A 10,656-nucleotide genomic window follows, 5' to 3' on the forward strand; every position below is an offset into this window, starting at 1 on the left:
AGTAAAAGCTCACATCAATACAGAAAGCTGCTAATGAAGACAGAGTGCAGGAATTTGGGTTATTTTAGTTAAACAATGCATGAAAGCTGCACAAGTCTGTGTTAAAGAATAACTAAGGTTGTTAAACTGTATTGAGTGTCCATGAAATCACGGATACAATATACTATTGACATCTTTATTTTTCAAATTAATCACATTACATTTTACATAATTTGCACCAATAGTCAATGAGTACAGAGAATGTACGCACACACAAATTTGTAATATATTGGTTTCTAGGTATCATAACAACAAACCTATAATCCATCTACATAATTTCGAGTCCCTCCCAGTGGAAGCTTTACATGTGGGTGTGAGATAAACAAGAGTCTTAAATATTCAGGCCAGGACTATATGGTGTGATGGTCTTTATGGGCTCTTTAGCGTTCCCCTTTAGCAGCTTTTAGGCTACAGCCAGATAAGCCAATGTCAGCTGGGAAAGTGCTTCCCACAATTTTCTCGCCATGAATACAGGCATGCTGAAATTAAGCAGCACTATAGCCATTTTGTAGGGCAAGGACCCCTGGCCACAGATGCTGACAGTGAGGCAGGATACATAGTGCAAAAACATATAGGCTTGTGCCCATTTTTCAGCACCCTTCGCCTCCATCAGTAGATGACTTATGTCTGTCTGGGTGTAGCCTTAGGGCAGTGCTTTTTAACTTTTTCCAATACCAATAACTTTTACCAATAGCAGCTACATCTAGTCCATGAACCTCCTGTTGTGGACAGACCTGCCATATGATATACTATACAGGACAACCCACAAGAGTAACCTTTACATAGACACACTGTAGAAAGTGCCTGGAATTGTCTCTAGTGAATGTAATGGAGAAAGGTACAAAAACATATTGTACTGATGACTTCCCCCCCCCAATACCTCCCATTCTATTATGTCATTGCTTTTTAGATAAGTTGTGGGATCATAAAATACAAAACCACCATATTCCTTTCCTTTGATTTTACAGCTGCTTTCATTGCTAAATACAAACCTAGCACATCTGAAAGAAACAAGACAAGTGTTGCCATTTAATTTTTCAAATCAGAATATATAGAGGGTTGATAATCCACATTTCATTTGTGCCTCAGTACATGTTGATTAATTTAAAAAATGTCAAAGCTAAAAGACAAGGGGAGGGCATGTCTTGGTAGCTTAATGCACAGAATGTCTTAGTGTCCTATATATATTTATATTGATAATGGGTGAGTGAAAAGCATTTCTTGTTGTTGTCTATATGTATTTTGTGGTCACAGCCTCATTGCACTCCCGCCTAATGGTTGAAACTTTAGTGGTGAGCGCAACTTTCCCTTTTTTTGCTGAGAATCAATAAGCCCCATCTAGCAATGACTTATTGGTAACACATAATTGCAGTGAATCATGCCAAAGCATTTTATATGCCAACATGCACATCTGGGGTTTACAATGTTCCCTCACATATATCATTATAAGAATAACAACTTTTGGGCTGTTACTTTCATTAATATATATTTCCTATAGTTCCTATATTTCTCTTAATAACCCAAAATATATACATACATATAGATGTACAGAAACAAGATATTAAAGGTTATCCTGATTTTGCATCTGTTGCAAATTAATTTCAGCAGCATGTTATTGATATTAGAGGAAATTTAAATGATTAATATAAAATTAAACCTCCTTTAATACAACTATATTCAAGCTTCTTTTACTACCGGAGTGTACAAAAATACTCCATTACAATATACAGTAATATAGACTATAGTGGTGGGGTCATTTCAAAGCACATTTATTAACATCATCTACATACTGAAGATTTTTTTATGAAGGCTACTGTAACAGCACAACCAGTGATTGCACTGGCATAACAGCAAACACAATAACAAATGTGTTTGCTAAATAAGCTTGAAAATGTTCACAAACAATAAAGGCCCACAGAGTTTTTATGTATGGAGGAAAAGCACCATATTATAGTCCCGTAGTCATTTGTTGCAGGGGATTAAAATGTAAGTTAAGTGCCCAGTTAAATCCAAACTATTTCTATTATGAAACTATTTAATAGTACACTCTGTACACTGTATACTGAAAGGTCTGTGCTTAGGAAATCACATTTAAAAAGCCCTCTGTGCCTTCAGTTTTTGCTTTCACTTTGTAACTGTTTACTGGAAATACCTTTCCTTTTGCTTTACCTCCCATACACCTTCTATGAAAGTGGCACTGGCTTAGCTTGCCTAACCTTAACTGTTTCAGACTTCTATATAACCTCCAACGGTTCTACTATTCTGCTAAAATTTCTTTATAAGAACCTAAAGGGGCATGACCTAACAGCTCAAGCAAGTGGTCTGATAGAATACGCCTCACAGAGACAACTCAAGTGTTCTAAAAGCTCATATAGCGATAAACTTTGCAGTATTCATATTCCCTTGTAATAAGCACAATTTAGCAGGGATATATTAAGCTATAGTGGCCCCTAAAATGTAATGCTTTTGACTTCCATTCCAATTCTACTATTTGCATATAAACAGTAACATTACCCTTAGGCAATTCTGCTGTAGGCAGGGGCACATTCTCTCTGGGACACGCACATACAACCACAATTACTTACGCACCATATTAAAAGGTAAACAGGAGGACTGAAAAGACATCTTAGCTACAAGGGCACAGGGGGTAGGAATGAACCTTCTGCCCCAAGGAATGTATGTTTGCCGGTTCTTAAACTGCCTCACATTTGGTTAGAGTAGCCATAATTTGGCGTTGCTGAGTACTGAGGATCATTCTGTGTCATGGCACCTTGAGCGGCCCCAAAGGCGGCATTCTGAGCTGCCTGCTGTACATGAGGATTTTTCCAAGCGCCTGTTGTCCATTCCTCTTGTGCCTTGCTAAGACTGCCTCCTGCGCCCCTGTAAAACCTATGAACCTGCAGGAGCAAAGATTGTCAAATATATATTATATATAAATATACATAAATATATAATGAAGGTCTGCACACTAGTAATTATGCTACGATTAGGGCAACACACACATATAGTCAATATATTGGCAATGGCAATATATAGCAATGGACTGGATTAAAGTGGAATAAACCTAAGCATGATAACCATTCCAATCACATAGTGTACAAGTATCATATTAAATTTCCCTTTCATGCATAGTGAGAAATGCACCTTTGGAATTTTACCTGTGCATATAATTGTTTAAGCATTTCCAATTACCAGTAGGGGAACTAATCTTAAGGATTTTGGGGGGTTTTTCTTTGAGAAAAAAAATATAAAGGTCAAAAAGCCCTTATTATTTCCCCAAACATTCAACCTCAAACCATCTCACACACTTTAAGCTACTTTAAGCTACTTCATTCAATTCATTTACAGCTTATCTCAACATTTTAATAAATGGTTTAATCCACCAGCCCTGCACCTGTAGGAAAAGGGGTGGTTCACTTTTAGGTTAACTTTTAGTATGTTATAGAATTCTTAGAAACTTTTCCGTTAGTCTTCATTTTTTATAGTTCTTGAATTATTTGCCTTCTTATCTGCCTACTAAAGCAAATAAAGTGCTGTCTTGTATAAAAAAGGGCATTGACTCAAGGGATGGAAACATAACTTTACCTCTTTATAGGTCCCTGGTAAGGCCTCACTTTGAGTATGCAGTGCAGTTTTGGGCTCTAGTCCTTAAAAAGAATATTAATGAGCTGGAGAGAGTGCAGAGACGTGCAACTAAACTGGTAAGATGGAAGGTAAATTTAAACTATGCGGTAGACTGTCAGGGTTATTATTTCTTTGTACAAGTACATTAGAGGGGATTATAGGCCGATAGAGGATGTTCTTTTTTCCCATAAAAACGATCAGTGCACCAGAGGCCAGCCCTTGTAATGGCAGATTCTGTTAATGCCTTTAAGAGGGGCCTGGAAGAGTTCTTAAAAAAGCATAGTATCCAAGGCTATTGTGATACTAATGTCTACAGTAAGTATTGATGTTGGTATATATGGTTTATATTTGTGAGTGTATAGATAGGTCAGAATAGGTTTGTGTGTGCTGGGTTTACTTGGAAGTTGAATTTGAATGGACTCTGGTCTCTTTTCAACTCTATGTAACTATGTAACTATTTAGGCCCTCCTCTCATCATATTCCTGTCTCCCATTTACACCACTGCCTGGTTGCTAGGGTAATTGGGCCCTAGCAACCATATAGCTGCTGAGATTCCAACCTGGAGAGCAGTTGAATAACAAGCTTAATAATTTTAAAAACTGCAAATAATAAAAGAAATAAAGACCAATTGCAAATTGTCTTAAAACAGCATTTTCTACATCATACTATAAGTTAATTTAAAAGTGAACAACCCCATAAGTAAAAATGCTAACACATAAATGTAACCGACGACCTCAAAAAACTCAAGAATACCTTAGTCAGTGCCACAAAAGAGAGGACAGCCACAGCAGTGAACATGATGGTTGGGATCAGCATTACCACTGCAGCTCCAATACTTGTGCCAAAGAAACTGATTGTAGCAATCCAGCCACTGAGTAGAAAGAAAATGAAAATGTAAGGGTATATAATCAGGAAAATGTTTATATCAGAAATATAAAAATATCTATGCAGATGAGATAATTGTGGCTGAATTAAAAGAGAACATTTTTAAATAATAAATGACTCCCCAAAAACTACAGATAAACTTTAAAAAACTTTTGAGCATATAAATGTAACTCCAAGTTCAATTCATCGATCATCTTCTCATGTAAAGTCACTGCAGCAAAATGAACACATCCAGCTCTCCAGTTCCAACCCCAGAATACAGGAACCATTTTATCCTGCCCAATTGCCATTCACATCTGGACTAGCATGCAACGTGCAGTCATTTATCTGATCCAAACCCATTTTAAACCTGCCAGGAAAGTTTTAAAGCTAAACAGTAATGACATAATTAATAACTGGAGTTCAAGATATATTTAACCTTAAAATTAAATTACTCATTTCTTTTATAATGTCCTTAAATATATAATTTGTTTTTTACAGGTACTATTTATTAATGTTGGCATATGCACACTGATTACTAAAAGCCATAAAGTCTGCCAGCAGTGAACACAGAGCAGATTTTGGCGCAGAACAGAACACTCATGCAGTTACGCACTGAAATATGCTCGGTGTGCCTACACCCAGGCCAACGCAATGGCTCTGAGTGCAGCACATCAAGAAGCTTTTATGAACATAGGGGAAGATTATCACCCTGCAGTTATCTGCAGACTGAGAATCCACCACATGTGGCTGTAGCCTTATGGAGGATACATGACTGCACAGGGCCACAAAAGATACTTGTAGATTATTCACCACCAGCAGTTCTCCCTGCATGCACAGGTAGCTCAAATGTCACACTAGGCAAAGGTTAACTTCACGTGCACTCAGGTAAGAAATTCTTAGAAATCTGGCATTTGTGCAACGATTGAGGCCTGGATTTAAAGAATGGGTCACTTTTCATAGTATAAACACAACAGGGTTAACTTGCAGAGAGACATGTTCTAATACATACACATTTTGGTTATACAAACTAAATAAAGACACACATATCCAGAATTAACTCTGAAGAACTTAGATTATGATATTATACAATACATAACCTACACAAGCAGCGTTATTATTGGCAATATATAAATAGAAACTCACCAAACCCCCCAGCCTGGGATGCCAACAGCTTGAATTATACTGATCACCAGCTGACCGGTGAACGTGAAGAAGAAAGCCATAAAATTAAATGAGCTGTCCGTCCTGTGAGAAGAGAAAAGACATTTATCATCTAAAAAAGTGTAAGCAACTACAGATGGAGCAAAAGAAATTGAACCTTCTATCTTTAGGCCTAGTTACTGCAGACTGTTCATACTTGAAAGTAAATCATACTTAAAGCTCCGTGATGGGTCTATAATAACTGACACAACTGTATATAAGGGCAATTAATTTTAACCACAATGTTAACTAGAGTGTCATAAACACGAGAATATACTAATGTATACATTAGTACATATCTGCAAAGCAAGTAAATATTGTGGGTAAGGGATAGGAATATAAATGGATATAGGGGCAGAAATTAAAATTAGTTTTTAGTAAAAAGTTGAAGAAAAGTCAAAAGATGTGAAAAAGAGACAGAAAGGTACTTACTTGAAAGCTTTGTAAATAGGTCTGAACCAGCAGACATAGGAACAGGGAGTAAAAAGTATCAGCCACAGAAATGCCAGGCCAAAATTAGTGGCGCTGCCTCCTCCAATCAACCACGCCAGGCAACCAATTAGATTCACGCCCAGAGTGATGCTATTCACTGCAAGCACACATGGAGGTCACGCAGAAAGGCACACGCATGCGGTGAGAAAAAGCCAAAGATCAGAGTGAGACTGTGGACATGCCAGTGTTCAGAAATTGGGGGTTTTAAATTTCTTTATTTACTATATTTACCCACCCAAAACTACAGTAGACCTCATTTCAACGGGAATGAAAATTACATTAAATAAACAAATTGCTTTGCAATATGCCCTTCTGACTTTTTTGGAAAATACAAAAAGAGTAGAAATTGTGGATCTCATGGCACCTTGGGCACAGGGAGTTGCTACATTATACACAACCCTTAATTGAACAAATTATGTTATCTAGTCAAATGAATAAACAGAAGAGAGGCTCAAGTCTTGAATAAATAGTGAAAGTCTACCATATAATATGAACAAAATGCAAACAGGGCGCACCCAGAATAACACCATCTAAATATACTTCATATGATCATCTCCCATAGTAAATCATGTTAAGCAGAAAAAGTAAATGTAAGCAAGTGATATTCACAGATAAGTATAAACTGATCATTGCCATATGACGTGCAAGACACTTCCTCTAGTCAGAAAATAAATATACAGTCTCCACCATAAAGCAAGACTGGACTGCTGCTTTAAGGAAATACAAAGAAGAAACAGTTATAAACAAATTTTTACAAACATTTCTATTTTTTACAGTGTTCTTCAAAAGCTAACCAAATCAACCTTGCTTATGGTAGGCAAATATTAGTGGGGGGAAAAAAAAACAAATGGGGAAATTGCGAAATAAAGAAAAATCATAAGGTCAGAGATGGACTGGTTCCAAATAAACTGACAAATTAAGTGGCACAGGAGAATTAATACATTTAAAATTTAAAAATAAGAAGAGGGCTTCATAGAGAAGCTATGTGCCCAAAAAATTATATTTAAAACCATAAATGCACTGTACCGAATAAGTACAAAATGTATTTTCACACAAAATTATTTGTTTATACCACAATTTGCTCTGGGCACTGGACTCAAAATGAGTGGGATTTTACTCAACTGCGCCTATACAAGTCTAAGGGTGGCCATACACCTTACAATTACAATCTTTCCTGCGATCATTGAATCATTCCTACTCTCCACTGACGTTCAGGGCTGAATCATCAGATATGGAGGTGGAAACAATAGAAATTCTACCCGTGCGTGACGATTTAGCCCTAAATGCAGCTTTGGCTCGGAAGCCTTTGAAATCTTTTGTCCCGCCTGATCAATGAGACAACAGATATCCAAGGCTTTTGCAATATTGGTCGTCGTTCCACCATAAATGCACCAAATATCTTACGAAACCTTGTTTTGTACGATAATATTGGTGCGTGTATGGCCAGCTTTAGGGGCAGATTTATCAAAATATGATCTTAGAGTGTAATACATAAAAATCCCATAGGAATGAATGAGTGCTGAATCAGGGAATGACCGTAATAATTCACTAGGGACTGCTTAACATATTTCCTTGTCCTTTAGGTAAAAACACAGTAAGACTGAAGGCATTCAGGGCAAATTTTAGATGGCAGAGAAGCAGGCTAAACAATCATGTATGCCTCCTATTAGCTTGAATTGAAATTAAAAAGTCATAACCTCACAAAATGAATAGAGCTGCTGAGAACGGGTCCATACTAACAGTAACATACCAAAAATTAATATAAAGGTGTACATCATCTTTAAAGGAACAGTAACACCAAAAAATGAAAGAGCTTTAAAGTAATAAAAATATGCACTGTGGCCCTGCACTGGTAAAACTGGTGTGTTTGCTACAGTAACACTACTATAATCATAATAATAATAAGCTGCTCTGTAGCCACGGGGGCAGCCATTGAAGCTGGAAAAAAGGAGAAAAGGCACAGGTTACATAGCAGATAACAGATAACCTCTGTAGAATACAATAGTGTTTTATCTGTTATCTGCTATGTGCCTGTGTCTTTTCTCCTTTGAATGGCTGCCCCCATGGCTACACAGCAGCTTATTTATATAAATTATAGTAGACTTTCTAAAGTAAACACACAACTTTTACCAGTGCAGGGCAGCAGCACATTATATTTTAGTTAGTTTTAGACACTTTCATTTTTTGGTGTTACTGTTCCTTTAAGATCTTAGAGATCCTCACATTTGTACAAACATCTAAATATGAATGGCTTGTGTCATGAAAAACCTTTTTCCTTTCAAGTAACTACCACTGAGACTGTACTTTGTCACTCCTTCTCCGCCATCAGGCTGTTTCTTCTAAGGCTAACCACTGCCAAGTGACGTAGAAGCCTGAAATGCTACTGCACATGCCCAATAATGGTTAATTTGTATATCGTTAAAATGACTAGTTGTCACAATTCGGACAATTAGTTCAATGACATGCAAATCAGTAGTGGCATGGCTGAACTTCCTTCTTCATATGTACATTGGTGCACCTAAATGGGAATTCCAACATATAGACAATTTAGACCCATAGCAGGGGCATTTCGGGGCCCCATGCAACAAAGTTGACCAACCCAATGCTACCCTAATTGTGCTCTCTGTACTAGAAGAGCAGAATTTTGGGTAAAAAAAAAAAAGCCGCACTAGCACCTACCCTTACATGTGAGAGGTTGTTCTCATTGCACTTTCGCATACATTGGAGATCTGCACTAAGCTGTGCCTTTTGACTGCAGGTTTCAGAAGTATAAACATTGACCCATTTGCAAATAAACAGAACAACATACATTGGTATGTGTGTCTGGCTTTACTACAAGCATTTGTTATGCAGCTATAGTGTAAAGTATGGACCTTGAGTCGTCAAAATGTCAACTGAAACATATAGCAAAACATTAGCGAAACATTGTGTACATAACTCTAAAGCTCTAAAGGCCATACATGGGCTAAAAAAGCTTTTGTCTTGGCCCTTTCAAAACTATAGTTTGCATTTTATGGTTTTCACCGCTAAATAGGGCTAGAATATTGTTACGCCAGTTTTATCACCCGCCCTCGACAAGTGGACCTAGGGCAAATGCAATTCCCTTAAACTAGCAATGCCATTAATTATGAACATCTCTTTCCATTATGATGTGCACAAAGCTTCTGGTAATTTCAAGACTAAGGCCAGTCTAGTAATACCCGGCAAGGTACTGCCCACTCACACATCCACAAGTAGTATAGACGTTTGGCAGTGGTCCGGTGCAGATCTGGAATGTCAGTGTCAAAATCTTGGTAGAAACATGGCTTGAGAGGTATGAAGCGAGGAAGAGGTGGGAAATTGTTTGGTTTATCTGAAGGGAAAAAAAATAACATTAGTTTAGAGCAGACATTGGACCAAATGTATAATCTAAGTCTAAGCCAGGTGCAGTTCAGCGTATGACAGGAAATCCTGTGCATCAGTTGAATAAGAAAGACAAGGATGGAGTGCCTGAGGCTAACACCACTGAGCGGCATATGGCTGTGTGGGCTTAGGATTCACGTGAATAACAATGTGGATTACTTGGTAATAATAAGGATTGCCAGCAACTACCTTTAAAGAGGGGCACGTAAAAACAACACCCAGAGACTGCTGAGCAGACATCAGATATGACAGCAGTCAGGCATCATTGTCTAAGTGTCCTTTATTAAAGCTATAGTGTCTGATCCTCTGTGTATAGAGCTCGCCAGTGATGCCATTCTAACATACACAGCAGACTGAACGTGACGGTATATGCATACAAAAGCTCTGTTATATCAGTGTTATGGCTCAGTATCTTACCAGACATGATGAGCACAGTCTCCGCCCGCAGTCAGGAGGGAGATACCCCTTGTATTTGGCAAGCTGAAAGGAACACAGGCGAAATCTTTAGATGAATGAAGACAGCTTCGCACCGTCGGAGAAATAATCACTGGTCAAACACACAGTTGTACAAGTGGAAATGGGCAAGAAGCGAACGGACACCGGCAGAGTAAGGTCACTGTGAGTCTGTGACACTACAAGGGCAAGCCTAATGTTCTTACAATAAAGAGCTATTTCTCACAGGGCCCCTGTTAGTGCGCGCTCACAGCCCCTGCGCGTACTCGTGTCTCTGCTGCCTACAGCCCGCAGCCCTGTGACTAGTGACGCCATGTGCGTCACGTATTTACGTGCGGTCTTGACGCTGCAGACACGACGACCGCAAAGCGGGGTCAGAATTTCTGTGCAGCGTAGGGGTCAGCGATATCTGTGTGGAGTTTCATTGTATGTCGCTAAACCCTCAACTGCTTTGCCATTGTGCAAATTTTGACTTTGCCTGATGAAGTATTTGCCCTGCTTAAGATTAATCCTTTGAGCGAATGCCCATATTTTGAAAACCTTGCCTGCGGGATGGCATATAGCATTCCTTGGTAACTT

General features: G+C 38.3%; 1 protein-coding gene across 1 annotated transcript; it reads right to left on the minus strand.

Annotated features, from left to right (window-relative positions):
- Window positions 1-1,835: 1,835 nt before the first annotated feature.
- On the minus strand, window positions 1,836-10,328 carry scamp5.2 (secretory carrier membrane protein 5 gene 2). Its single transcript, NM_001079024.1, has 6 exons — window positions 10,042-10,328; window positions 9,446-9,574; window positions 6,163-6,319; window positions 5,674-5,775; window positions 4,417-4,534; window positions 1,836-2,936 (listed from the first exon to the last, which is right to left on the minus strand). Exons 1-6 carry the CDS (start codon window positions 10,046-10,048, stop codon window positions 2,742-2,744), a joined length of 708 nt encoding a protein of 235 aa, NP_001072492.1. The 5' UTR covers window positions 10,049-10,328; the 3' UTR covers window positions 1,836-2,741.
- Between the last annotated feature and the right edge of the window lie 328 nt (window positions 10,329-10,656).

The sequence above is a fragment of the Xenopus tropicalis genome, chromosome 3 (assembly GCF_000004195.4).
Source record: "Xenopus tropicalis strain Nigerian chromosome 3, UCB_Xtro_10.0, whole genome shotgun sequence".
NCBI classification, from domain to species: Eukaryota; Metazoa; Chordata; class Amphibia; order Anura; family Pipidae; genus Xenopus; species Xenopus tropicalis.

Bases quoted from the DNA above. Each gene is read 5' to 3' on its own strand.
- scamp5.2 (NM_001079024.1), bottom strand. The intron at 5,776-6,162 runs GTAAGTACCTTT...CTCTTCTCACAG, and splicing joins CCTATTTACAAAGCTTTCAA to GACGGACAGCTCATTTAATT. The intron at 2,937-4,416 runs GTATTCTTGAGT...TTGCTCCTGCAG, and splicing joins CTTTTGTGGCACTGACTAAG to GTTCATAGGTTTTACAGGGG.